The 26,389-nt window shown below is 49.6% G+C and overlaps 11 protein-coding genes across 12 annotated transcripts; 7 read left to right on the top strand and 4 right to left on the bottom strand.

Annotated features, from left to right (window-relative positions):
• Nucleotides 1–1,417: 1,417 nt before the first annotated feature.
• Nucleotides 1,418–2,939, bottom strand: LOC6618887. The gene has a single exon (XM_032716602.1). The coding sequence runs from the start codon at nucleotides 2,580–2,582 to the stop codon at nucleotides 2,217–2,219; it is 366 nt and encodes a 121-aa protein (XP_032572493.1). The 5' UTR covers nucleotides 2,583–2,939; the 3' UTR covers nucleotides 1,418–2,216.
• Nucleotides 2,940–3,036: 97 nt separating this feature from the next.
• On the bottom strand, nucleotides 3,037–3,698 carry LOC6618886. The gene is given in 5 exon segments (XM_002043098.2): nucleotides 3,037–3,122; nucleotides 3,125–3,185; nucleotides 3,244–3,408; nucleotides 3,465–3,620; nucleotides 3,684–3,698. Coding segments are annotated over 5 exon segments (453 nt in total). The 3' UTR covers nucleotides 3,037–3,066.
• A 523-nt stretch (nucleotides 3,699–4,221) lies between these two features.
• LOC6618885 (origin recognition complex subunit 4) lies at nucleotides 4,222–5,885 on the top strand. The gene is made up of 2 exons (XM_002043097.2): nucleotides 4,222–4,510; nucleotides 4,576–5,885. The coding sequence occupies exons 1-2, from the start codon at nucleotides 4,319–4,321 to the stop codon at nucleotides 5,761–5,763; spliced, it is 1,380 nt and encodes a 459-aa protein (XP_002043133.1). The 5' UTR covers nucleotides 4,222–4,318; the 3' UTR covers nucleotides 5,764–5,885.
• Nucleotides 5,886–6,054: 169 nt separating this feature from the next.
• LOC6618884 lies at nucleotides 6,055–6,932 on the top strand. The gene is made up of 2 exons (XM_002043096.2): nucleotides 6,055–6,342; nucleotides 6,401–6,932. The coding sequence occupies exons 1-2, from the start codon at nucleotides 6,157–6,159 to the stop codon at nucleotides 6,824–6,826; spliced, it is 612 nt and encodes a 203-aa protein (XP_002043132.1). The 5' UTR covers nucleotides 6,055–6,156; the 3' UTR covers nucleotides 6,827–6,932.
• Nucleotides 6,933–8,115: 1,183 nt separating this feature from the next.
• LOC6618883 (rhythmically expressed gene 5 protein) lies at nucleotides 8,116–13,480 on the top strand. The gene is made up of 3 exons (XM_002043095.2): nucleotides 8,116–8,720; nucleotides 12,320–12,509; nucleotides 12,638–13,480. Exons 1-3 carry the CDS (start codon nucleotides 8,607–8,609, stop codon nucleotides 13,198–13,200), a joined length of 867 nt encoding a protein of 288 aa, XP_002043131.1. The 5' UTR covers nucleotides 8,116–8,606; the 3' UTR covers nucleotides 13,201–13,480.
• A 618-nt stretch (nucleotides 13,481–14,098) lies between these two features.
• Nucleotides 14,099–16,208, top strand: LOC6618882 (NF-kappa-B essential modulator). Of its 2 annotated transcripts, none has more exons than XM_002043094.2 (7): nucleotides 14,099–14,217; nucleotides 14,375–14,710; nucleotides 14,769–14,871; nucleotides 14,930–15,234; nucleotides 15,367–15,516; nucleotides 15,584–15,946; nucleotides 16,005–16,208. In XM_002043094.2, exons 2-7 carry the CDS (start codon nucleotides 14,420–14,422, stop codon nucleotides 16,131–16,133), a joined length of 1,341 nt encoding a protein of 446 aa, XP_002043130.2. In that variant the 5' UTR covers nucleotides 14,099–14,217; nucleotides 14,375–14,419; the 3' UTR covers nucleotides 16,134–16,208. The 2 variants fall into 2 exon arrangements, with proteins under 2 accessions (XP_002043130.2, XP_032572418.1); XM_032716527.1 differs by having other exon boundaries at nucleotides 15,584–15,952.
• On the bottom strand, nucleotides 16,140–17,973 carry LOC6618881. The gene is made up of 5 exons (XM_002043093.2): nucleotides 17,267–17,973; nucleotides 17,043–17,206; nucleotides 16,880–16,989; nucleotides 16,362–16,821; nucleotides 16,140–16,310 (listed from the first exon to the last, which is right to left on the bottom strand). The coding sequence occupies exons 1-5, from the start codon at nucleotides 17,971–17,973 to the stop codon at nucleotides 16,222–16,224; spliced, it is 1,530 nt and encodes a 509-aa protein (XP_002043129.2). The 3' UTR covers nucleotides 16,140–16,221.
• A 135-nt stretch (nucleotides 17,974–18,108) lies between these two features.
• Nucleotides 18,109–19,909, top strand: LOC6618880 (tyrosine--tRNA ligase, mitochondrial). Its single transcript, XM_002043092.2, has 5 exons — nucleotides 18,109–18,337; nucleotides 18,405–18,737; nucleotides 18,791–19,365; nucleotides 19,424–19,612; nucleotides 19,671–19,909. Exons 1-5 carry the CDS (start codon nucleotides 18,201–18,203, stop codon nucleotides 19,829–19,831), a joined length of 1,395 nt encoding a protein of 464 aa, XP_002043128.1. The 5' UTR covers nucleotides 18,109–18,200; the 3' UTR covers nucleotides 19,832–19,909.
• Nucleotides 19,847–20,733, bottom strand: LOC6618879 (uncharacterized RNA-binding protein C365.04c). Its single transcript, XM_002043091.2, has one exon. It carries the CDS (start codon nucleotides 20,670–20,672, stop codon nucleotides 19,920–19,922), a length of 753 nt encoding a protein of 250 aa, XP_002043127.1. The 5' UTR covers nucleotides 20,673–20,733; the 3' UTR covers nucleotides 19,847–19,919.
• A 446-nt stretch (nucleotides 20,734–21,179) lies between these two features.
• Nucleotides 21,180–21,659, top strand: LOC6618878 (larval cuticle protein 9). The gene is made up of 2 exons (XM_002043090.2): nucleotides 21,180–21,278; nucleotides 21,335–21,659. The coding sequence occupies exons 1-2, from the start codon at nucleotides 21,267–21,269 to the stop codon at nucleotides 21,599–21,601; spliced, it is 279 nt and encodes a 92-aa protein (XP_002043126.1). The 5' UTR covers nucleotides 21,180–21,266; the 3' UTR covers nucleotides 21,602–21,659.
• Nucleotides 21,660–21,826: 167 nt separating this feature from the next.
• Nucleotides 21,827–26,164, top strand: LOC6618876 (histone-lysine N-methyltransferase eggless). Its single transcript, XM_002043088.2, has 8 exons — nucleotides 21,827–22,816; nucleotides 22,881–22,998; nucleotides 23,067–23,350; nucleotides 23,404–23,659; nucleotides 23,722–24,227; nucleotides 24,286–25,047; nucleotides 25,119–25,835; nucleotides 25,894–26,164. Exons 1-8 carry the CDS (start codon nucleotides 21,827–21,829, stop codon nucleotides 26,098–26,100), a joined length of 3,840 nt encoding a protein of 1,279 aa, XP_002043124.2. The 3' UTR covers nucleotides 26,101–26,164.
• The last annotated feature ends 225 nt before the right edge of the window (nucleotides 26,165–26,389 follow it).

The raw sequence follows: 26,389 nt of genomic DNA, 5'->3' as shown, positions 1-26,389 counted from the left end.
CGCTTCTATGGACACCATCGCAGGTCTAGGCCACCTTACGATTTGTTGCTGCTCTCCACCGATCCAAAGATCCCAAATGGAAGTCGGAATTTGTCTGCCCGGCCTGGGGGCGTTTTTGAGGTTTTATTTTTCAGAGTCGGACTGAAGCGAGCCGGGTTTTGTTTTGCGGTTCGTTTTGTCTTCTGTGTTTCGGCGGCAAATCAAACCGAGTTTATGAAATTGGCAAATTGGCTTATGGGCAGTCGCGGCGGCGAACCAAAGCGGCTTGATGGGCGACCCAGGCCCAGGTCGGAATTGAAGTTGGAGTTGGCGCTGGAGAGTTCCAGTTCCAGTCACAGTCGCAGTCGCAGTTAAAACCCAAGTCCAGGTCCCAATCCTATCTATGCGTGCCAAAGCGCCAATGGCGTTTTAATTTGAAGTTGGGACCGGCGTCAGCTGCCGAGCGTTTATGAGCTGCCTGACTGACTGCCGACTGCCGTTGACTTTTATTTATTTAATGTTTCGGCCTTAGTATGTGCTTCTTTATTATTTTATTTGGCTTTTCCTTTGTCTGTGCCAGTGCCAGTGCGAACCTGGTCACCGTCTACCTGCAATGACGAGCGAGATCGCTGCAAAACTGGATTAAGTCCCTTCTACGCCCTAATCCCGGCTGGACTTGCTGGTCCTTGCTGCGCTGCTCTCGTACTAAAGGAGAAGTCCTGTCCGAGACCTGAGACCTGAGACATGGCGCCAGTCAGTCAATCGAGGCCCCTGACGAGCACTAATAGGATCAGCAATGCTGTCTGAGCCCTGGCGTGAAATCCGCAAATGTTGTTTACCCTGCCCGGAAAGGGGTTGACCCCTGACCTCTCTGCACACCCACTCGCCCGAGTGCAAAGTATGGCAAGTAGGTGTCTCTGTGTTTATTTGTTTTGAGCCCTACAACGCAGCAACTCCGGTTCTGGCCTGCTTTTTCGACTGTCACCACTGCTCAGTCTCAGACTTGAGCACCGCCAAAAGCAGAGGCTGTCCGTCCGTTGGATTGGGATGAGTATGAGTCAACAGAAAAGAGGTGATGGTCTCGAAAAGTTCGCATCGATGCGATGCTGATGGGAAAATCGGGCGAACAATGAGAGCCGAGAAAGGCGCACAAAGCTCTCCTCTGGAGAGCCGCATCAAGATATGGAAGCATATACTGGAGTCGGGGTAAGTACTGATCCGGCCATCATTATGGCATTCGATAGCAATTATCCGCTACCGTTTAATTGCGCGCTTGGCGATTTTGTGGGCCGCTGCTGGCTGATGTTTCACACGCACTTGCCGCTGCCCACCTGCCGCTCCACCTCCCCTCCCCCGCACATGGGCCGATTGAACCACCACCCACTCTGTGAATGCTGTCATTTGTCTAATGAGTCGCTGGCCCAGTTCGCAAGTTGGCCCAAAGTTAGCGTCCTTTGTGTAATTTGCACACTTGCATGGGCATTTGCATTTCCTATTTTCCCCATTTCACAGTTCACATTTCCACTTGCCACTTTCGCATTTCCATCTACCACGCACTCCGATGGACGGATGGGCTCGCCGGAAACTTTGAGGGTAATTTGCATATGGAACTTTTAAATCATACTGCTCGAAGTTGGCCCACGACACCTGGGCTTACGTCTGCAATCGCAGGAGGAGCAGCTGCGTCGATGGACACATTTATCAAGGAGCTCGCAGTGCGGCGAGCCCCAAAATAACTATATACCCGCAAACAGTATCCCAGATTATATTTCACAATTGTAAATTTATCAATATAGTAGTAGTATTAGCCCAGGGGAAGGCGACTTTCCTGAACAAAATCCTTAAGATTCGCATGGTTCTATAATTAATTAAGTGCGCGGAATACTTCCCAGTTTATGGGCGCCATAAAGCAGTTCCCGAGATCCCGAACAAACGAGGCGAGTCATCTCATCGAGTGGACAGACGCGATCACTTAATTACCTGTGCGAACTTTTCAACCGCGCCCCAGTAGGAGAAGGTACAGTGAGCACTCGCTACGGCGGCGAAGCGGGGCGGGGCAAGCAGTTGCAGGTGGGACTGACGTTTTCATCTTGTTAATTATGTGCACGGTCATGCTAAAATCGCGTAATGAGTGACGGCCATTGAGAGTTGCATTGTCAGCAGAGAATGATAGTTTAATCGTGAGGGGTTCTGGAGAGGATTGGGGAGCAGTGCCGGCCGGCTGGTCACAGGGTGTCCTAGCACATGTACAGCTTGGAGGGCTTCATTCGGCCGTACTCCCCGTTCTCGGTGACCGCAACTTTGAGGCCCGTTATGCCGTCTTGCTCCAGCATCTTCAGATCCTCCAAGCCTTCGGCTACCTCCTGGGCGGTCACCATGAACTTCTTGGCCAGGCGCCTCCTGTTGGCGTACTTGAGGAAGTGGCCGTCGCCGTACCGCTGGCGACTCGTCAGATAGATCTGGTCGATCCGCTGGTAATGGCAGCACTGCATCTTAGGGTACCACGCGAAGGTCTCCTGCCAGTGCCTCGTCGTCCGTTCCATGGCATGGCTGAAGGCGAGCTGGTAGCGCAGCTGCTCCGTGGTCACTATGTCCGCCGGCATCTTGTCAGGGGTGTGGGGTTGTGTTTACTTTACTTCGTGTCCTTCTGGTTGTGGAGTGGATGGATATATGTGTCCGAAATGTGTGAAGTTTGTGGCTGGCCCACCTGATTGGCAGCTGAGTTGCCAGTCCCGAGTGCCAATCCCGTTTTCTGTGTGCTCCCTAATCGCATTAGCAGCCACTTGACAGGCGACAGGTGCAGTGCATCCAGGTCACTGCCAGCCACCTGTGCAGAAACTCTGTACATAATTCTTAACGCTTATGAACTGGGCTGGTTTGAAACTTATGTACATGTTTAAGTTAACTTCCGTCACTACACTATATTTATTTTCGTAAATCTCAGTAATGTGACATATACATCACATCAGACCCACTTAGACTTACTATGTTGATATTGGTCCTGCTGACCGCCATCCAATACTAAAACGACTTACCAATATTTCAGCTTATGGGTTGAAGAGCTTGTATATCATTGGATATGACTGTTTAGCTCTTGGTGAAGTATAGGAGGACATCGGTGCGCGGAATGCCCGCGACCATCGGATGATCGACTGGACCAGCTTGTTCAGGTGCTGCACGGGAAGCTTGTCGAGCACGACGTCGTGCTGTGGGTGGGGGACGAAGGCGGAGATTAGACGGCAGGACATGGCAACGCTCACTCACGTCGTAGGGGCAGGTGTGATTCAGGTTCGAGTAGGGGGCGAAGGTCTGGTAGACCCAGTTGGCGACCACGTGCTTGCGGTCCCGCAGGAACTTGCAGGATTCCACCTTGAAATCAAAGTTGTAAAGGAGTCGCCTGTTCTCGCGCATCCTCAGCTGGAACCTGGTCTGCGAAATGGTCGGGTGTTGTGAGGCGTGAGACCGACAGTGTTCTATCCTCTTACCTCGCAGTTGTCGACGGGCAGGTGGAACAACTTGGTTTTTAGCGAAAGGTACTTGTACGTGCGATTCACGGACTTCAAGTAGCAGTACTCAAAGTCCATGAACATCCTGTCGCGCACGAGGCAGACTACATTATTGAATTCGAAGTGTCCTCGGATCTTTGGATATCAATTTTTCTATAGTGCAGTGCCATCAATTAGCCATACGCATTCGAATCTTACTGCCATCGGAGCCATGGAAATCAACAGAAAAATCCACAATGCGCGCATTCTGAATGAGGTCTGCATCACAATAAATAGAACATCGAGTACCAAAAGCTGAAATACTCTAAAAGTTATTAATTGTGATTGCTCGGTCCATTGCTGTTCTGAAATTGCCAGCCGGTATTAAATAATCGCTGAGAATCTATTAATAATAATAACTTATTTTAATGGACATTTAAAACACACAGCAATCGATAAGCCTATTCCAGCAAATTGACCCTCAAAATGCCAGCGATTATGCGATTAATTAAGAAATTTGTTGATATTTCATTATTATTTATAGAGTTACTACATATTCATCAATAGTGGTCCATTTTGTATGATCTAAAAAGATGATATTTCAAAATGTGCTAAACCCGCGGAAATTAGATTGTGTTGGTTTGTGGCACGGATATATTCTCGGCAATGTTTTCGGGCGGCTTAAGTCCACACTGAGTAGTATCAGTGTTCCAAACCACCGTACTTTAAATGAACCAATATCGGTTTTATTCCATCCCTAATGCATTGTATACGTTTTTTGGCGCGATTTATTTACTGGCGGAAATCCAAACTGTGTGTGCGTCCTTATTAGTTCAATAAACCAAGGAGCGAAAATGCCGGAGGCGGATAGGGAGCTGGTCAGCATCAGGCGCTTCCTAAAGGAGCGCCTCCAGCGAGACTACACCACCCTGAGGGGATACGCGGAGGAGCGGTCCAATGTGCGTCTATTGCTGCAACGCACGGCTGAAATGGGGGAATCCAACTCCTTGCTGCTCATTGGGCCGCGGGGATCCGGAAAGACAACGGTATGAGTACTGTAGTACAGAACTTACCCGAAAACCAATACAGTCTATACTCTAAACTTCCTTAGCTCATCAACTCCGTGTTGGCGGACTTGCTTCCCAATAAATCGTTCGGGGAAAACACTTTGATCGTCCACCTGGACGGTAATCTGCACACGGACGACCGAGTGGCCCTGAAGTCCATCACTGTGCAGATGCAGCTGGAGAACGCTGCGGACGGCAAAGTGTTCGGCTCGTTCGCCGAGAACCTCGCCTTTCTGCTCCAGTGTCTTAAGTCGGGCGGTAAGAATTCCAAGTGCGTGGTCTTTATCCTCGAGGAGTTCGACCTCTTCTGTGCCCACCACAACCAGACTCTGCTCTACAACCTCTTCGACGTCTCCCAGTCAGCCCAGGCGCCCATCTGCGTGCTTGGCGTTACCTGTCGGCTCGACGTGATCGAGCTGCTGGAGAAGCGGGTCAAGTCACGCTTCTCGCACCGACAGGTCTTTCTCTTTCCCAGCTCGCAGCGCTTCGAGGAGTATGTTGACCTCTGCAAGGATCTACTGTCCCTTCCGACCGGCAATTCACTGTTGCTGGCGGCGGAGAGAATCTATAACCTACAAAACATCCAGTCGGGGGCACTTTACTTCTCCCGAAACCATTTTGACTCCGGGGAGTACGGCTTCTCACCCAGACTACGCGATGCCTGGAACAAGCAGATATGCAAAGTCCTGGCCACTCAGCAGGCAAGAAGCATCCTCCAATCGCTCCATGACTTCGACATCAGCGAGGCCTATCTCAAGAACTTCCTATTCCGCCTGGTGGCACATCTCCGACCGCTATCTCCCCATATTACAGCCGAAAAAATGGCTGCGGTGGGATCACAGTTTGAGGGCGACGACAAGATAGAGCTGCTTTGCGGGCTCTCAGTCCTGGAACTGTGCCTTATCATCGCCATCAAGCACCATTCGGAGATTTACGATCGCGACCCCTTTAACTTCGAGATCATCTACGCGCGCTTTTCCAAGTTTGCCAAAGTGTCCACCACAATGCAGGCCGTGGAGCGGTCCATTGTCCTGAAGGCCTTCGAGCATTTACGCATCGCAGAGCTGATCATGCCGCTCTCCGGTGGAGCTGGCGGGGGCGTAGGCAAGGTGCAAAAAGAGTTTGAGATGCATAAGCTGGCGCTGACATACGGCCAGATTCAGCACTGTGTGCAGCGATACCAGGCCCTTCCCACAGAGGTTGCCCAGTGGGCGCAAAGCTCTCTGATCTAGCAGTAGATCAAAAATCCTTGTTATATTTATTAAGTATTTCGAAAAAAAATCTTACAGAATCATTTAGTTGTTAAAGCCCTGTTTAGGAAATTAAATAAACTACTTTTAATCTTCAAAACGTATATAAGAGAGAAGACTTAAGCGTATATGTAAGTGGTATGTGCTATCAAATTTGGTTCTTATACAAATGTAACGTAAAAATGTATGCACTTAATTATGGCCAGGTATTTAGGTCAGGTTAGTTCAGTTTTATCTGCTTTGCACTTTCCGATCGATAATGCTAATTCCTGGAGTCGCCCGCACTTCTGTTCCACGCAAGATGCGGGTGGATCTCGATATATAAAGGCCACCAATTGTGGAGCAGGAGTCAGGTGAAGCTTCAGAAGCATCAGCATGAGAATCATAACAGTCCTGTCCGTTTCGCTCTTGGTGGCTCTTGTGGCCATCAGCCAGGCAGACGACAGTAGTCCAGGATTCTTCCTAAAGATCACCAAGAACGTACCGCGGCTGGGCAAGCGAGGCGAGAACTTTGCCATAAAGAACCTAAAGACCATTCCTCGCATAGGACGCAGTGAGCACGTGAGTCATACCCAAGGGCTTTCCTTAAGGATATTTATAAGCCATGAACGATTTCCAGAGCTCTGTGACTCCTCTGCTGGCCTGGCTATGGGATCTGGACACGAGTCCAAGCAAGCGCCGCTTGCCCGCAGGGGAATCAGCAGCGAAGGAGCAGGAACTTAACGTGGTGCAGCCCGTCAACTCGAATACGCTCCTTGAGCTGCTCGACAACAATGCTATACCCAGCGAGCAGGTGAAGTTCGTCCACTGGAAGGACTTCGATCGTGCCCTCCAGGCAGATGCGGATCTGTACAGCAAGGTTATCCAGCTGGGACGCCGTCCGGACCAGCACCTCAAGCAGACCCTTAGCTTCGGCAGCTTCGTTCCCATCTTCGGCGACGACCACAATCCGGACTTCATGATGTACAAAAACAACGAGGATCAGGAACTTTACGGCGGGGGAAATCGCTACGATCGCCAATTCCTCAAGTACAACATCCTGTGAGAGGTGAAGAATTCGATTTGAATACGGACAAAGGAATATGGCATTATATATAACTTACCAGCAATTACAAATATATCCGGAACCTTGAAAATGGTCCAAGCAAGAATTTGAATATCTTCTCATTTGGATAATTCCAAAAAACCCCTTTAAAAGCGATAGCAAACATAATAAATTTCGGCCATATGGAAATGATTCATCCTCTATAAGGTAAGTCTTCGTTAGAATTCTTTCCCATTAGTACGTAAGTACGAAAGTGTCAACCAAATCCGCGTTCTGGGACTGTCAAGAGAAAGTCGAGATCCGGATTGCGGTTGGCTGTAGCAGAGCCTTTCTTTATCGCATTCCCGGAAGGAATCGAATGGGATCAGCGCACTAACGGTGCTTCTTTGACCAGGTCCACTCCACTGCAATCCGCATCTCAATCTGGCGAGTCAACAACCCAGCGGTCTTCTTTTGGCGGCGATGTGCGAATGTGGGGTGGCTGACTCAACGGAGCGAGCTCAGTCTTATCAAATTTATGGTTCCCATGATGTTAGGAAATTCCAGCGATCGCATTCTTCTGCTCCCTTTTGCCGACTTTTACCTTTTAATTGCATTAAGCGATCTGCCCGCGAATTGAATTCCTAAACAGGATGATGGCGCCGTCGCATTCTGGAATTTGATGTGTTTATTTTGTTTAATTAGCGTGCTGCTGTTAAGTATGCTGACCAGAATTCGCCACAATCCAGTAATCCCGCGGCTCATCAACAACTTCAATTACAAGCCCGGCTTGATCGGACTCACAAGCGATGACGACGCAAACTTGACTTTGAAATTTTTGCAATGCCTCACTGATGTTCGGCTCGGTGCGGGTTGTTATTGTTTTTGATTGTTTACTTTGGTTTTTAATTTCTATTTTCAGTGCAAGCGTAGAACAAGTTTGCTAGTGGCTCCAGGGGCTTAGGCAGCCAGATGTAAGGGGGGACTGCGAGTCGTCCTTAAGTCTTTGGCTCGAGAGCGACTGAAACATTTTGCTGCATGGGAATCCATAGTCTATGAAACTAGACTTCCTAACACAGAATATTTAAATATTCCCACCCATAGAGGTTCCAAATCCTCGATGGCATCGGCGTGCGCCTCTGTTTTTTTCGGGGGGCTCCCGATCTCCCACCCGCTGCCGCTCTGCCTCTCGCTTTCGCTCCCTGCCACTTTCGCTCTGCCGTGCGATTGCGCTCTCTGCGCTCTCCCGCCGCCAAAGCCGATCTCAGAGCTTAAATACGTGTGGAGCGCCAGGGCCGTCCGAAGACGACTCACAGACATCGCCGCGATCGGTTGTTCGACATAGTACTGCAAGACTACACTGCTCGCTCCGTTTCCGTTTCGCTTGGAATTCGCCGTTTTCGTGATCGACTGGTGGGCGCCCCTCTCCCTAAACCGACTGACTCCCCCATCTTGCCGAGAAACCGATGTGTGAAACAAGCTTTTGCGTTTCAAGCTGAGACACACGTACACCCGAAAACAGCGATAATACGAATTGGCCACGCTCGTTGTTTGGTTAATTCAATTAAGTGCGTCGGACAGAAGAAAGCCACTTGGCTAGCCCCGAAACCAAGTGATAATCCATCAAGCCGCCACAAAAGCGCTTTTATTGGGCCCTAAAAAAAAGAAAGTCGCCGCACAAAGGTTACACAACCGAAGCGTGCAATTGACCCACGGAACACGGATCACGGATCGCGGAGCACGAATCCCCTGAACTCTCCGTGTAGTGCGGAGTACGCAACATAAAAGCAGCAACGCCACCATGACGACTGCGGCGAAAGTAATCTTGGCCTGCTGCCTGCTGGGCGCCTTCCACATGCAGATCAGCTCGTCATCGGCCATTCCCATCTGGGAGTTCCTGACCCGCAACGAGAAGGTAAGCGAAATGCACATTGCGCATACGCCGCGTGCGCCAGGTGCAGGTTGCGCATACGCCTCGTCTACTCCACATACACACGGCAATTGTCCTTGGCATTGCGCATCTGTCGAGTGGAGTCTGCTGAGTCTATTGAGTTCGATTCAATCTGTCGAATCTAGCGCAGCGCTGAATACTTGATCAGCAGAGCATGATCGTTAATAATAGCGATATTGATATTGATATGGATATGGGTATGGGTATGGGTATGGGTATGGATATGGATATAGACATGGTGTTGTGATAACTTCAATGAGTTCGCATATTAACGGCGCTTTGCGCGCTTCTGTTTTTGGGTTTCTCTCCGCACTTTTCAGTCCGTCGAAGACAAAAAACCAAAGGAATGAATATGAATGTCAGCATGAATATGAATGGTTGACAAGACGCCGTTCATTGTCAGTGAGCGGTATTCGCTGCTCATTTGCATAACTGTACCGCGATTGGCATCGTAACCAACATGGCACAACAAACACTCGAGCCGAAAGCTGAAGAAGAACGGTCCTTGGCATAAATAGACGCCTGCGGAGTGCGGTCTTGACATTGGGCCTTATCAGCGCCGAGTCTGGTGAGGATTATGCGGTGTGGTACAGTGGGGCCTGGCCTGTTGGGAATACCGGTCCAGCGGTACAGCGGGCCGGCTGGAAAGCCACTTGACTTCGAGAGCGTTCGAGGGAAGTCCGCTGACTGGTGTTGCCAAAACATCAGCCATCTGGTTTCACAAGTGATGAAGCGAAAAGGTTATGCCGCCTGGGATCTAGCCGCGATTAGCCAGCAGCCAATCCCCCAAACAAGCGAGTGCGGTGGAGCGTGGAGCAAACATTAATTTTCATTTATGAGGAACAACAGTTTCAATTTACATTCGCAAGTGCTGCAAATTGCCAGCGAGCTGAGGATCAACTTAATAATGGCTAAAAGCTTTTCACTTTTCTGCACAAATGTTTGTGCAACAAAGCGTGACAACGCTGTGGCAATTTTCTCCGCCGTTTTTGTTTATTTGCTGTTTTTTGGTTAATGAACTCCGCCGAAGTGGCTTCAGTCCGCTCATTAATTAGCCGCCGGACTTTAATTTATGTGTAGCGATTTGCCAGTCATTAGATCTTTGTGCCCTGCTGCCAGCGCATCAATCCCCGAGCCGAATCTCTGCCTTTCTGACCGCTAAGCACGCGAACTGCGCCTTAAATCCGCGGATCGAGACAATGGAGCCCGCAGACAATGTGACCCAATCCGATCCCGGGCCAGAAGTGATTGAAAGCCGCATCCGGCATCCCACACGAGTCTCTCGAAATGGGAAAATAATTTCTAAAAGGCAATTAGCTGCCGAAACGCAGTTTGTGGGGCTATGGCTGTACGGGCTATATCTTTTTGCACTTCATGTAAATTTCTAACCAGACTCGCCTCGGAACGATCGCTTTGGGTGTATTTATAGAAGATGCTTTAGCTTCCTGTTTCGAGGCGACTCTGCCCTGCTCCCGGGTGATCGCAGCTATTTGAGCGCTTTCGATTTTCGATTGCAAAAATAAACAACAGCTTAACAATTTGTTGTTGCCCTTATGTTTTTATGGGTGCAAACGCGTTTGGCCGGTTTGCGGTCTGGGCCCCAATAAATAAGTTATGTTCGCATTACCGTTTTGTTTTTACGTAAAATATGCTGGGATACCCAAACATGTCTGTACTAATGGAACCCTTTTCCCATCCGATACCCGATCGTACCGGAGTCATTACCTCGTCTTTTAGCTTTTTATTTTGTCTGTTATGAAATGTTTCATTTTCGTGGCTGTCTTTGCGTTGGTCTCTTTGGTTGGCCATTTCTATGTTTCATAATGTAACCTGCGCATATCAACAGGTTATTGACCGCCAATCCGCTGGGGATGGCATGTGGACCGCTTTTGGCCATCTCTGGGTCTCGCTTCTCGGGGGTTGTGCGTCGACTGAGTATCTCGCATAGGCACAAGGAAGTTTGACATACAGATACAGATGGCTCGGGCCAAGATCAGTGTGTCTATAGGCTAGACTTGCGCACAAAGCAGGCGATGTCAGCTCAGCTCAGCTCAGCTCACTTCGCTGGAAGGCTAATGAGTTACAACCTGCCCGCGACGATCTCGAATCAACATATTTTTATAAAAACGAGCGTATATTATATAAGCGAATTAAGTACGTGACTTTGACAACTCCCGCAAAGGCTTTTTGGAATATTTGCGCGCTAAGCCATAAATAAATTTCTGTTTTGCTGAATTTGCAATTTTGACTGGCTTAATTATTTAATTGTGCCAGGGCCTGGACCATAAAATCCCGACCGAGTTATTCGAATCAGATAACGCGCTCCTGACGCAGAGTGGCTTCCACTGGCGGAGGGGTGGGCACAAAGGAACCGATTTGTTCAATTAATCGCTGCCCCACTCAAGTACACATCTGAGCAAATGCACAACCAGGGGGGTGCTGAGGTGGTGCGATGGTATCCACTGCATTTCGCAGTTTGCACACGTTTGTGTGGCCCCACTGAGTGGGTAACGGTAATTGGTAATGTGAGCCAACCCGCCAACTCCCCAACTTTGGCCCCTCCGAGTCCGCCGATCCGATATATCCAATACATTATGCAAACGGCGTAAAATTGTAAAACCCAAAGCAGAGCCAATGCAAATGAAGCTCTTGCTGGATTTTGAAGCAGATCAAGGGTATATACATATATATATCTAGAAGGAGGCTACAGACCCGATACTGGATCCCCTAGAGAAGTAACCCAGTTCCCCACATATTTCTTTGTTCTGCTGTTTGCTCGTCGACTCTTCGATTGTTTGGCTGTCTGCCGGGAGAGGTGCTAAATCGTGACCAATGCCGGATTCGGAACTCTTGGGGAGCTTCTGCTCTGTATTACCACTAAATTAGCATCGGAGGTGAAGCGATCCACTTGACGTCACCGGCGACCAGAGAAATCCCACAAATCGTAGATGCAGATGTGTCACCGCAGTAGAACATTCGGCGCTAATTAAAAGTCCATTCGACGCTTCGCTGGCCACGGAGAATAGACAATGAGCTGCTGCTTTTGCCGCTGAACCGTAAACCCATACCCATACCCAGCCCATCCGAACTGGGGCACATGAACCAGATGGCAGCCATCCAATCGCGCCCTGGGAGGCAGTTGCTCAACTCGCGAGCCGCGCTGTCGAAATGCTTTTCGTTTGTGCAACGAAAGTGCAATCATCTCCCGGCTGACACACACGCACCTTGCGAAATCCCCCATTGAGAGCTACGGCACCAGGCAGCTCCACCTCTGCCCTACGTTACCCACGAGACCTGGTCGAAGTATGATTGCCTCGAACTTTCTTTTCTGCACGTCGTAAATCTGCTAAAATGAAATCTAAGAAACTAAGAATTTAAGTCTGCAAGTTTTTTAGGAAACTAATATCACTCACATACTTATGTTCTCCGATTTCCGCTCGTGCCAAATCAATACCATATTCGGCTGCTGAACAGAGAAGCGATGATTTGCTTTATAATTTCTATAACTTGATTCTGAAACACAAATTGCCCTTAAAATAACCCCCGATTTTGTCGCTCTGCAGATGTCCCACCTCTACTCAACATTCGCCCAATTGGTTAGCGTGCACTGCAAGTCAACAGCCGCAGTCGGAGGCCTGCCAGTGAACCAGTGCAAGCACAACCTGCTCGGTTACGGGTCCGCCAAGCTGCAGACGCTCTCCGATGCCCAGCTGGAGGCACTAGATCCGTATCAGCGCGATGCCAACGAGCTGAGTAAGTGTCTCTATCTGCGTGGGAGACTGATCGATTTCCGCGTCAGAACTTCCGCAGTGCGCAGTCGCGACGTGCTCGACGTGAGCTCTCAATCTCGATGTCGATCTGACCGCTCTTTTCTTCCGCAGTCTGGTCATCGATTATGCGGGACCATCCGAGCGGAGCCATCCTAGTGACCACGAGGCAGCCGCTCCAACAACCCCTGCCCACTCCGCCCGCGTCCTCTCTGATCATCCTAACGCGCCAGCAACTTCCGCACGGAGCATCCCATGCCCATGCCATCCAGAGCTCCGGCTCCGCCACCAATCCAATCTTCGAGAGCGGCGAGCAGAAGCACAAGTACGCCATGGACATGGACATGGCCTACGGCTACGGGCCCCAGTCCAGCAGTGAGCTCCCAGTGGCCGCCGCCCTGACTTCAGAACCGCCCAAGAGATTCCTCACCGGACCTCTGGTGATCCGCGTGCGACCCGATGGCTCCCCGGTAGAGGAGGACAAGAGGATGCCACTGCCGCGGGACGAAGACCTGCCCTACTTCCGCCTTGGTCTGGCCGCCGCTCAGCCCAACAGGCATCGCAAGATCGCCACAATCAGCGCCTTGAAGCAGCAGCACTTCGCCTCCATCCTGCAGAGCGACCTCCAGCCACCCCACCAGACGCAGAGGCGCCTGTTCCGCCAGCAGCAGGCGTAAGATCGCGTCCAGAGGATCCGCAGACCTAGACCTAAGTCCTTGTGTGAATGTGATAGAGCAGATCAGGAGGTCATCCTGCATCGTAGAGTGCGAGAGTGAACTAGTGAGTCTTCTAGTTGTAGCCGTTTGAGGAGTTTTCTTGAATGCACTTGAGCTTTAATGAAATTTCGTATCGTATTCGTTTAAGTTTTTTTAATTTTATTTATTCGCGTGCATTAGCCGTAAGATCACATAGAGATTCTTGAGTAATAAACCGCATGATGATTATGATTGTTACGAACGTATTAATTCTAAAATGTGTGGATTGGGATGGAAATGAGGATGGGGATGCGATCTCTGCACATAGCCAGGAACCGGTTGGTTATGGTAATACGAAAGTCGCATCTCGGCCAGCCACCAGTTCCTTGTCGCGAGCTCCACTCACACCTATATTTATCACGCGAAAGGCTTATTAACCCACATCTACAGAGTTGGGCCGAATAATGGAGGTACTGAATCCGGTTTGGCGGGTTCAGAACGCACTGCCAGGCCACCAAATGCGCCGGCCATTAGAATTTGCGAGTTTTGGCAATTACATTTCGGTGTAATTTCGCTGGCAACTGGTTTGTCAGGCTCAGGCCTTTAGGACGCGCCCATTAATCTCGGCTGAGCAACAAAGGAAGGTAAATTGGGATGCACGTCACTGGGCTTGAATAAATGATGCCGGGACTTTCCACCGCCCTTGCAGTGCAAGCGCCTTCATATGCACGAGTTTTGGGCGTGTAATCTGATTTATTGATATTAGCTGCTTTTAAATTAGGATAGACGAGTGCGCCGATTGTCGATAACAGTTCCGATTATGACACAGTGACAATCAATGAAACAAAAAAAGGTACATCTGAAAAGGCTGCGGTCACACTGGTCAAAGCTGTTTGGCAAAATAGTAAAAAGTAAATATTATTCCGAAAAAAATTGTGTTTCCTAACAGCTTGTCAGCAAAGCAAAACGAGATAAGGAAGGAACGCAGTAGTCTATAAGGTATATATAGAATAAACATGACAATTGTTGATTCCATTGTGACGCGGCGATGTAATTCCCACGCGAAATGAATTTGAATTGCCCTAAAACTCATTTATTATACATTTATCCTTAGTGTTGCCGATATCAAACTAATCGATTTGGCTAATTTTTGCAGTCTAGTTTTTGAAAGAGGGGATTTCCCTTATTTGTGAAATCTCTGATGATTAAAACCAACCATATGTCGGAGGAAGAGTCATTCGTCATCTTGGGTAGCTCGCCCTGCTCTTCGCTCATGCCGGACAGTTCCTTGGGGTCCAACGCATGTGGTGACACGCAGGAGGCGAAGGAAACCGATGCCTCTACAAGCACTCAGCCACCAACAGTGAACTGTATTCCAGTCAGCATGACTGCATCGAAGCAGCAGCACAAATCGCTGGACTCCGGATCTTCCCAGCACCAGTCCCTGGCGACCAGCTTCATTATGGGAGAAGTTCAATCCGATGTCCTGAAGGTGAGCGTCTGGTAACCTCTTGCTGGCTTCTAACCACAGTCTCTTAATCCATCCACAGAACAGTGTTTATTCTCAGTTTCCCAGCCTCTGCTCGTTACAGGGCTCCGCTGAGGAAGTAGTTAAGCTGCAGAACCTGATGACCGAGTACCTTGCGCTAAAGAGTGAGTATTTTTTGCCACTAAAGTAATATACAGCAATAATACGGCATTATCCGGCTAGGCACACTTGACAAGGTTAACCAAACCATGCTGAACTACCACAAGCTGACTCAGAAATGGCGCCAGGAAGCCGCCGACCGAGAACACCAGTACAAGGAGCAGGTTAAAGAGTGTCAAGCGCAAATCGTGACCCTTCGCGAGGAAAACCAAAAGCTGAAGAATGACCTAGAGACGAAAATCGAGCAGATTGAGGTGGTTCAGACTATCAGGCTAAAGGAGCAGGATGAGCTTCGTCAGAGCGTATCTGGAAAGCAGGCCCTGATCGACAACATGCGTGTGGAGATTGACAAACTGCAACAACTAAATGTATGTCTACCAGTTGCACATTGCTCCAAGCGAAAGGGCAAATACTTGCGTACAAACTCGCACTAAACTGTGCAGTATCTCTCTAAAATAATCTCTCCGGGGCTCACCGCTCTTTGTCTTCTGTTATTTCAGCATTCGTTTGAGTTCGTACCAGAGGATGCAACCAAATCGAAACCTGACCCGAACATGGCTTTGGACTATGTGCAAAGGGACGAGCACGATCGACAGGTGCAGAACCTAAAGGGCCAGCTCTCTAAACTCGTGGCTGAAAGCCTGAAAATGGTTTGTGATTTTATTCTGCTGTGCGATGCTGAAACTAAGCTTTAACTTCTATAATTATGACTTGCAGAAAGGAACCTATATTGAGGAGATCGATTGCTTAAAGGTTAACTTGGTGAGCGCTCAGGAGCTGATGAACAAAATGCAGCTGGATATTAGCGAGCTGCAGGCAAGGGACATCCAGAAGCAGGAGGTGATCGAACATCTACAGACCCAAAACGATATCTACCGCAAGGACTTCGAAATGGAGCGGGCAGATCGTGAGAAGAATGCCGGCGAGAAAGATCAGTATCTTATGGATTTGCGATCATTGCAGCGGAGGAACCAGGAGCTTATCGAAGCTCTGGCTGAGTCGCACAAGGCAAGCAAGGCGTCCTCGACCGCTTCTTCGCTGAGTTCAAGCAGAAGCAATTTGCGAGAGGAGCAGAGACCAGTAAGAGTACGCTGATTCCAAAGTCCATAAATGTCAATACTAATTTTTGTATTGGCAGATTCTCGACCCAACAGGCACCTCATCCCGGACTTCGGACACCACTTTGCGATGTCCGATCTGTTCAAAGTCCTTTAACGCCTTAAGCGTGCTCCAGAGTCACGTTAACGATTGTTTGGATAAAAACTAAGCACAATTTCTTACCATATTAACATATATAAGCCATATTATATAAAAACACTACAGTTCCGTTAACAATGAAAAATGCGCGGATCTCCTCAGAGTTTGCTGCGAATGGGGGGCATTTCCATAGACCAGACGCGGTGTACATCTGGACTGGCTACCAGGTTGCTAAGCACATTTAAGTCTGCAAAGAATTAAGATTAGCTAGAACTCATCGATTCGACTTTCTGCTCACCGTTGGTGCGTGCAAACTGCTGCAACGTGTTGCGGATATCACAAATAGGAATGGCTGTATTTATGTTTGGGTAGACGACGTCGTCTAATTTAATGTTGGACACACAGACGCCTAGGATGCATCCATTCTGGTCGAACATCGGTCCTCCACTTTGGCCCGCCTGCACGCTGCCATCGGACATAATGGCCCCGGTGTCGCACTTGATGATCCTCCCTTGAAAAATCGAAGGGTTGAAGTCGTGCCTGAAGCTGAAGTTAACGTAGTAGGGAAACCCGGCGTTGTACACCATTTGCCCGAGGGTGGCCGGACTCCTGGCCAGTCGTACGCAGCATCGCTCCGGCACATCCTGCGGAGCTGTAAGTAGAGCCAAGTCGAAGGGCTTATCGCTGTCCGGGTTGCACCAAATCACCTCAGACTGGAACTCGCTATCGGCAGCACGGCAATTAACAGTCTCAGTATTCTACGTGAAAGACATTAATTTAGTGCGCCAAGGTTAAGGACATCCCATGCTTGCATACCTGTCCCACCACATGTGCACAAGTGAGGATAAAGCGCTTGTTGTGGACTCGTATGAAGGTCCCGGTACCTTGCTGACCCGCCGACTCGATGACCACAATGGTGCGCTCCCCTAGAACGGTGTATAATTACTATAACAACAACGCGGAATTAGTCTTAATTTACAGGCAAAGCTCGACGGCTCTCGACTTAGCTGGAATTCTGTAGTAGACATGCCCAGTTGTTCCATAAAATTCCGCAAAAGGTAGCCAAAGTTCGCGGCCAGTGTGAGGTTGACGTTTTCGTGATGGCGTTGGAATGAGGTGCATATCACAATGCCAACGAGCCGACTGATAAATGGAATATTATATTTTGGTATATTACGGTTCGGTTTCGTATTTATCACCTACAGCTTGTTGTTGAACACTGCAGAGCCTTCACAGCCCAGGGGCAAAGCGTTTGAAATGGCAAACAAGCAGCCACTGCGTCCCATAACATTAGACACTTTTCCAATGCTGATGGTCTTATAAAAGTTCTCCAAACCAAAGGGCGAGCACATGACCAGCACGTCGTCCAAAGTGTGCATGGGCTGCAGGTGTCGCAAGTAGTTAGCGATGTGCGCGAGGAAGCGCTTGAAGGACTCCTCCTTTTCGGGCTTTCGCAGGCCCAGCACCACGAAACTGGAGCGCAGCACCTCACCCGCATCGCCGGAGTCAGCAGTGAGTAATATGTGGTACAGGTTGCGGCATACTTCGTCCGCACAGAACACGTACAGCGGATAGGCAGTGAAGCGGGAGAGGATGTGTGGTTTCCGCGACCCAGGTGCAGTGTTTGGCCTCGGCCGTCGTTGCTGCGGATCGAAGGTGGCCACAAAATGTAGTGAGCGGATCTGCGCATCCTCTTTCTGCTCCTCATTTTGAACATCTAGCAGTTGACCCCGCTGCAGTCTGGCAACAATTGCCTTGTTCTGCGCTCCTTTGTCCCCATCTACGGCCAAATGTGGTTTCAGAATGCTTCCCGAACTGATGATGACTTCGTTGTTAATAATGATCGCGGACTGCTTCGCGGCCGGTGGACTGGTGACCTCCAGCAGGGCGTGGCGTATCTTCAGCAGCATTATCTCTAGATTTGATTATGAATAGGCCCTTGTCATGGAAAACTGCGTTGGCTCCAAATGGAACCTTTGTGTTTGGATTCCGATGTTGCCATTCGCAGCGACAACCAGCTGTTTGCAAACCAAAACAAGTCAGATTTTGTCATTCACCGCGCGCCGATCAGCTGATGGCTCCAACCTCAAAAACAGTCCCTTAAGGAATTTTAGAAATTTCCAAGGAGCTTTGCATAATGTTGCCTCTGCGCCGGAGTTTGCTGAAACCGCTCCAGGATGTACTCCGACAGAGCCATCGCCAGCTGGCGCAGAAGAACCTTCTGGAGCTCACAGATCGAGGCTTTTTTCAGGGCATATTTCCTGATACAGCAGCGTAAGTACTGGACCATCTGCAAAGAGAGAAGATTGCGATTTTATCTATGAAAACTGCTGCTCCACAGTCCCAGGATGAAACAGCTTTTCACCAGCGGCCGACAAAGCATCTACGCAGGATTCGATCCCACCGCTGACAGCCTACACGTGGGAAACCTGCTGGTAATAATGGGCCTGATCCATTGCCAAAGAGCCGGCCACAGACCTATTGCCCTCGTAGGAGGAGCAACTGGACTCATCGGGGATCCCAGTGGACGCAAGACAGAGCGCAACCAACTGGGCGAGACGGTGATCGAGACCAATTTGAAGGCTATCGAGCAACAGCTTCGCCAGGTGTTCGAAAATCACGAAAACTGCCTTTGGGACTCTAAGAAACAGAAATTCCCACTGGCTCCCCTAATGTGAGTGTGTAGCCTACATTAGGCCGTGTTAATTTCTTTCTAATCTCCTGCAGAATCGTCAACAATGCCGACTGGTACGCGGACCTGCAGCTCATCGACTTTGTGGCCAACATGGGACGACATTTTCGCATGGGGTCAATGCTCTCCAGATCCTCGGTGCAGTCCCGCATGGAGTCGGAGGATGGAATGAGCTTCACCGAGTTCACCTACCAGATTTTCCAAGCCTACGACTGGCTGCACCTACTGCGCCGCCACAACTGCTGCTTTCAAATGGGTGGCTCTGATCAGACGGGCAATTTAATGACTGGCCACGAGCTCATTAGCCGCGTAGAGCGAAAGCGAGAGGTCTTTGGGCTCACCCTGCCACTGGTCACGACGGAGGAGGGCGATAAGTTCGGCAAGTCGGCAGGCAATGCAGTGTGGCTAGACTGTAACAAGACCTCGCCTTTCGCCCTCTACCAGTTTTTCCTGCGCATGCCAGACTCCGAGGTCGAAAAGCTCCTGAAGCTGTTCACCTTCATCCCGCTGCCCCAGGTGGAGCAGTTGATGCGGGAGCACACGAGGGAGCCCGAGAAGCGGAAGGCGCAGACTCTGCTGGCTGAGGACGTGACTCTGCTGGTTCATGGAGGTTGTACTCTATATCATTGTTCCCTTGTATCAGGATTTTAGAAGTTTTCAATTCACAGAAAGTGGGCTGAAGCAGGCGGAACGGGTGACTAATGCCTTGTACAAAGGCAACGTGGAGGGTTTAGCGCAACTCAACCTTCCCGAGATCCAGCAGACCTTTCAGGGAGCGACTATGGTGAACCTGCTGACCGAGCCCGGAATGTCCATCCTGGAGCTGGCCATGAAGGCGAAGTGCTTTCCCACGGAGAGTAAGTTATCTTCAACTTTGGAAATATGGGGCATAACCGATTTGTGATCACTCCTTAGCGGATGCTGTACGTATTATAAACGCAGGCGGATTTTACGTTAACCAAAAGCGGGTGCAGAATATCGCCGAAGTGCTAACTACGGGCGTGCACATCCTGCGCAACGGAATTTCTCTGCTGCGCGTGGGCAAACGCAACTTCTATATTGTGCGCTGGCAATAGTGAACAGTAACCCTCTTATCCGGTAATATTAACTTTTAATTGTTGTTAAATAATCATAGATTTGTTACATAGTAAGAACTTATGCTATTTATGTGGGTCTGGGGGCGGGTTTTTTGCGCCACCGCTTTCGCGCCAGCATTTCCTTGGCCTTCTCCTTTTTCAGGTCCTTGTCGTAGAACTTGCCGCTCTTCGTGAAGGTCTTCTGCTCGTTGCGCATCTCGGCCAGCTTTCGGTTCTTTTGCTTGATGATGTTCTTCTTGTTGGCCGACTTCTTCTTGCCCGCCTCGGAGATCTGCACCTTGATGTTGCGTCCCTGCAGCTCCGTGTTGTGCAGCTGGAAGGCATTCTGGAAACTGCTCAAGTCGGCCATTTCCACAAAGGCGAATCCCCCTCGCCGCTTCTTGGGAATGCGGATGGACTTGACCGCGCCTGCCGCAGAGAAGTGCAGCTCCAGGTCGTCCTTTGTAGTTTCGAAGTTGAGGTTCGTCACGTACAGGACGTGTCTGTTGGTTTTGGAGGCTCCTCGAAGCAGTGAACTCAGCTGGTCACTGGTTATCTGCCCGTTTTCCGCAGATTCGTCTTCCTCAGCTGCGGAAGCATCACTGCCCTCAGCGGCTGCCTCGTCGTCGGACCTGGCCTCATCCTCGCTGTTACTATCCTCTGGGTCACTGGGATTCCGTCCGTCCTCCTTGTCCACATACGTGCCCTCGAAGATCTCCCTCCGCTTCTGGTCGTCGAAGTTTCCCAACAGATCCGCACTGTCGTCGTTGACCGTGCGCCGCACCCGCTTGGGATTGATGAAAGCCTCCACCTCATAATCGCTGTCAGAATCACTGGCCATCGTTATATTTCTGGTGGGGATTGCAGTGTACACCGATACGCAGACACTACCACGTGGGATTCCCTCTGAATGGCAATACTCTGTGCGGTCCCAGACATTTTCCAGCACTGGCTATTTGCGCGCCAAGAAATTCAAATCAGAGGCCATATTGCATTCGCAGCTTGTTAGAAACCGGTTGCAACTGCGGGAGCAAAATCCGACAGCTAATGGAGTTATGCGAAAATAATGCTAATCGGCGATACCATCGAAGGAATAGACCGGTTAGCTCTTATCAGCTAAAAATTGATCGTGCGGTGCCGACAATTGATGAACGCGGTTGTTTTGGGAATCTTCCGCACAGATCTTCATAGATAACCCCGCGAATATGATATGCCGAGTGGGGCGATAATTAATGCCTGAAGAATGACTGCATCAATGTCTTTTGTTTAATTAAGACAAACGACCGCTGGGAGCCAGTTATGAAGAAAATTTATGCAGTTGGTAATTCCGGCCGGTAAAATGTCAGGGGAGAGCTACATATAAAAGCGCAATTTTCGGCAACCAACAGTCAAAATTGTTTCGTTATCTATTAGCACACACATCCCCTTTCCAACAATGAAGTTCGTGGTAAGTAGCATCGAAATTTCATTTTGGGGACCTCTGAACATCGATTTGTCTTTAAGATCGTTCTTGCCTGCCTTTTGGGCGTGGCCTTCGCCAACGAGGAGGCTGATGTTCTGAAGAGCGACTCCGAGGTAAACGTGCTGGACTTTAACTACGCCTATGAACTGTCCAACCATATTCGCGCCGTGCAAGCTGGAGCCCTGAAGGAGCACGACAACTGGGTGGTTTCCGGGGAGTACGAGTACGTGGCCCCCAACGGCAAGACCGTCAAGGTGGTCTACACCGCCGATGAGACCGGCTACCACCCAAAGGTCGTCGAGGCCTAATAAATAGGACCCACTCCCGAAGACCGAAATAAAAAATTAAATCCATTGCAGCAGCCTACATTTTGAATTTTCGTTCTTTTGGTCTTGTGTGAATAGACAATCTTCTTCTTTCTGCCGCTAAAATCTAGGGCTGGCAAAATTCGATCGAAATTGTATACAATGTTATCGCTTGGCTCGCAATTTATTCGCATTAATGTGTAAAGTTAGGTAAACTTATTTAAAACTATGTCTGAGGAGCCAACAGCCATAGACTGCTTAGAGAGCAGTGGAAGCACAGTGGAGGATGTCCAGGAAACACCAGCGTCGAGAGAAAAAAGTTACGGGTTGCCGTTGCGCAAAAAAGAATATAGTTTGGAGTCTCTTAGAGTCTCTCTAGAAAAGGGAGAAAAAGCCGCAAAAGATGTGGAGATGGAGGACCTGACACAAAGTGAAGCAATCACCGGCAACGGTTCAACAATGAAGCAGCGCCCATATGGAGGTAAGGCTTCTGATGAACCTGGAAAGTTGGCCGACGAATCGGAGGACCGCAAGGGAGAGAACACGAAAGCTCGCAGTATCGCCATTGAAGGCAGCCCGGTTCTGGTAGCTGTGGATTCGGACAGCAGCGTTGAGCTAATAGAGAGTCCTGTCAAATCCTCCCCCGCCAACGAAAGTGAGGAAGATCCGTCGAAGCCAGATGCTGTCAATGAAGCTACGGCTGTTGAGGCTAAAGAGCCCAAGGAAATGACTGATAGCAGTATCAGCAGTCCCACATCCGAAAGTTCTCCCGAAAAAGATGAATGCATAAATAAGAAGGGGCAACAGAGAAATGAGCAAGAAGCTCCTGGCATGGAAGTAGATCAGGACGTTGAGGAGTCAATAAATCGCCCAGCAGAAGAAGACAAGATTGAGAAGACATTAAAAGATCACAAGCGTATTAGCTCAACGGAAATCGAAGAATACAAAAATGATGATAAAAAAGACGATGTCCTAGAGGTGGAGCTTGAAAAGGGCACTGCTCCGAAAGCTACAGAGGACGAGAAGCTGAACGCTTTGTCATCAGATGGAGATGTGTTCTACGACAAGGAATGTGTCAACTGCAATTGCACAAAGCTTCATAAACAGTACGTGTTGGCTAACATGGCCACTTTAAACTTTTACCAGGTGCTCCGAAAGTCTTCCAAGCAACAGTTCCTCTGCATGGGATGTCATGACACAGCAATGGACTTGTATGAGGTCAAGTAGCACATTTATATTTAATTAACTTAGAAGGTAAACTAGAACGAATTTCTTTATTTAGGAGTATGCAGGTCAACTGATGGCCAAGCAGCCGCTGCTGCTGAAGGATTTCCACCAGGATCACGCTGATTTTGTGGCTCTGGACAGCAGCGATGAGGAAGAAGAGGAGAAGCAGCCAGGTGAGACTGCTATCATGGGCAATGAACAATAGCAAACAAAACTCACTAAATATATTTTATACGCACAGAAAAATCGGACTTTTCGAAAGAAAAGCTGCAGCTCATTGAAGATGAACTCGATGATGCCATCAAGAACGTGCTCAACAAGGTGGATTTTACGGCTCAGATGGCCTGGTCAAAAACCATTCTCCAGGCGAAAGCAGACCACTTGGAGCGACAATTCGCACTGGCAGATGTGGAACTCGAAAAAGTTCAGACTACCGCTGACAAAATGCACTGCGCTCTGTATAATTCGTGTCCGGTGGCACACAAACATCTACCCATCCTGGACATCGAACCCAGTGACTATGTGGTAAGTCAGATGGGATGCCATTTGGATCCGTTTTAATACCACCATTTATTCAGCATGAAGTTCCACCTGCCGGCGAAATCGTGCGTCCTCCAATCCAGTTGGGAGAAACCTACTACGCTGTTAAGAACAAGGCTATTGCCAGCTGGGTGTCCATAAAGGTAATCGAGTTTACGGAGAGCACCGCCATCAACGGAAACACGATGAAGAGCTACAAGATTAGGTACCTCAACACACCGTACCAGATGATCAAGACAGTGACGGCCAAGCACATTGCCTACTTCGAACCACCGCCAGTGCGACTGACCATTGGTTAGATACCAATAGAATGGTTATTTGTCAATCTATAAACTAATCCACTCATTGTGTACTAGGTACCCGCGTGATTGCCTACTTCGATGGCACTACTTTGTCGCGGGGCAAGGATAAGGGCGTGGTGCAGAGCGCCTTTTATCCAGGCATCATCGCTGAGCCGTTGAAGCAGGCAAATCGCTACCGCTACCTTATATTCTACGACGATGGGTACACTCAGTACGTTCCGCACCGCGATGTCCGTCTAGTTTGCCAGGCTTCCGAGAAAGTGTGGGAGGACGTACACGCCGCGTCGCGCGATTTCATACAGAAGTACGTGGAGAAGTACTCTGTGGATCGTCCCATGGTGCAATGCACCCGGGGCCAAAGTATGAACACTGAATCGAACGGCACCTGGCTGTACGCGCGCGTCATGGACATCGACTGCAGCTTGGTGTTGATGCAGTTTGAGGGAGACAAAAACCATACGGAGTGGATATACAGGGGTTCATTGCGTTTGGGTCCTGTCTTCAGGGAAACCCAGAACAATATGAACAGTTCAAGCGCACAGCAGCTGCGTGTCCCAAGAGTAAGCATCGTGTCCATTCATCCAGCGGCCCTCACTACAATATTTCTTTCTTTTTCAGCGCACGGAGCCCTTTATCCGGTACACCAAGGAGATGGAGTCTAGCAGCAAGGTGAACCAGCAGATGCGTGCCTTTGCCCGCAAGAGCAGCGCCTCTGCGCAAAATAACGCATTAGCAGCTGCATCTTCGGCAGCCACCTCAGCCGGAGGACGCACCAATGCAGGAGGTGCCAGCACCAGTAATAGCTCAAGTGCTGTACGGCATCTGAACAACTCGACAATCTACGTGGACGACGAGAACAGGCCCAAGGGCCATGTAGTCTACTTTACAGCCAAGCGGAATCTGCCTCCCAAAATGTACAAGCGACACGAGTGCAGCCCGAACTGCCTTTTTAAGATCGTTCACCGTCTGGACAGCTACAGTCCGTTGGCAAAGCCTCTGCTTTCTGGCTGGGAACGTCTTGTCATGCGGCAGAAGACCAAGAAGTCCGTGGTATACAAGGGACCTTGTGGCAAAAGCTTGCGCAACCTGGCCGAAGTTCACAGGTACCTACGAGCTACTGAAAATGTGTTGAACGTAGACAATTTTGACTTTACGCCCGACCTCAAGTGTCTGGCCGAGTACTCCATTGATCCCTCGATCGTGAAAGACACGGACATTTCAAAGGGGCAGGAGAAGATGGCGATTCCGCTGGTAAACTACTACGACAACACACTGCCGCCCCCATGCACCTACGCCAAGCAGCGCATCCCCACCGAGGGGGTTCATCTGAATCTGGACGAGGAGTTCCTCTTGTGCTGCGACTGCGAGGACGACTGCTCGGTAAGACGTCTTACAGATCTGATTACCTCAAATTATACCCAGTCGCCCAATGTTTTGTGTATCCCTACCAGGACAAGTCAAAGTGCGCTTGTTGGCAGCTAACGGTGGCGGGCGTGCGGTACTGCAACCCGAAGAAGCCCATCGAGGAAATAGGCTACCAGTACAAGCGACTCCACGAGCACGTGCCCACCGGCATCTACGAGTGCAACTCGCGCTGCAAGTGCAAGAAGAATTGCCTGAACCGGGTGGTGCAGTTCTCCCTAGAGATGAAACTGCAGGTGTTCAAGACCTCGAATCGTGGATGGGGCTTGCGCTGCGTTAACGACATTCCCAAGGGCGCTTTCATCTGTATATACGCCGGCCATCTGCTCACGGAGACTATGGCCAACGAAGGCGGACAGGACGCCGGCGACGAGTATTTCGCGGACTTAGATTACATAGAGGTCGCTGAACAGTTGAAAGAGGGATATGAGTCGGAGGTGGACCACTCGGACCCTGACGCGGAGGAGGACAACGGTGGACCCGATGCCGAGGACGATGACGACTTCCGGCCAAACTATCACTACCAGCGCAAGATCAAGCGCTCTTCCAGAAGCAGCTCCACGCAGAGCTGCTCCACGCAGAGCAGCGAGTTGGACTCGCAGGAGCGTGCGGTGATCAACTTTAACCCAAATGCCGATCTGGACGAGACGGTGCGCGAGAACTCGGTGCGAAGGCTTTTTGGCAAGGACGAGGCGCCCTACATCATGGACGCCAAGACAACGGGCAACCTTGGACGCTATTTCAACGTAAGTTGGAAGTCTTTTGTTCCTTTGCCGTGTGGCTGATTCTCTTCTTCTCCCGCAGCACTCGTGCAACCCTAATCTCTTCGTGCAGAACGTGTTCGTGGACACCCACGACCTGCGTTTCCCCTGGGTTGCCTTCTTTTCGGCCGCGCACATCCGCTCCGGCACCGAGCTGACCTGGAACTACAATTACGAGGTGGGCGTGGTGCCCGGCAAGGTGTTATACTGCCAGTGCGGGGCCCCCAATTGCCGCATTCGTCTGCTCTAAGTCTTAGCTTAAGTTTGAGATCCATATGGGAAATTTGCTTATTAAAGAAAAATTTGAATAAAAAGTTTAAACTTTAAACATTATCTGGTCACCCTAACGGAAACATCGCATTTCTACTGTCTGCTGCTGTTCTGCACCGTTCGTTTACTTTGAAACCATTACACCATATATTTTATTCACGTTTAGTATTAAATGGATAAATATAGACAAATGAATTTTAAAAAATTATACTTTAAAAAAATAACACAATGTCGGTAATTTACCGGTATTAATTTAAGTGGTATTTTAA

The sequence above is a fragment of the Drosophila sechellia genome, chromosome 2R (genome assembly GCF_004382195.2).
Source record: "Drosophila sechellia strain sech25 chromosome 2R, ASM438219v1, whole genome shotgun sequence".
NCBI classification, from domain to species: domain Eukaryota; kingdom Metazoa; phylum Arthropoda; class Insecta; order Diptera; family Drosophilidae; genus Drosophila; species Drosophila sechellia.
This window is presented reverse-complemented; position numbering and strand designations above follow the sequence as displayed.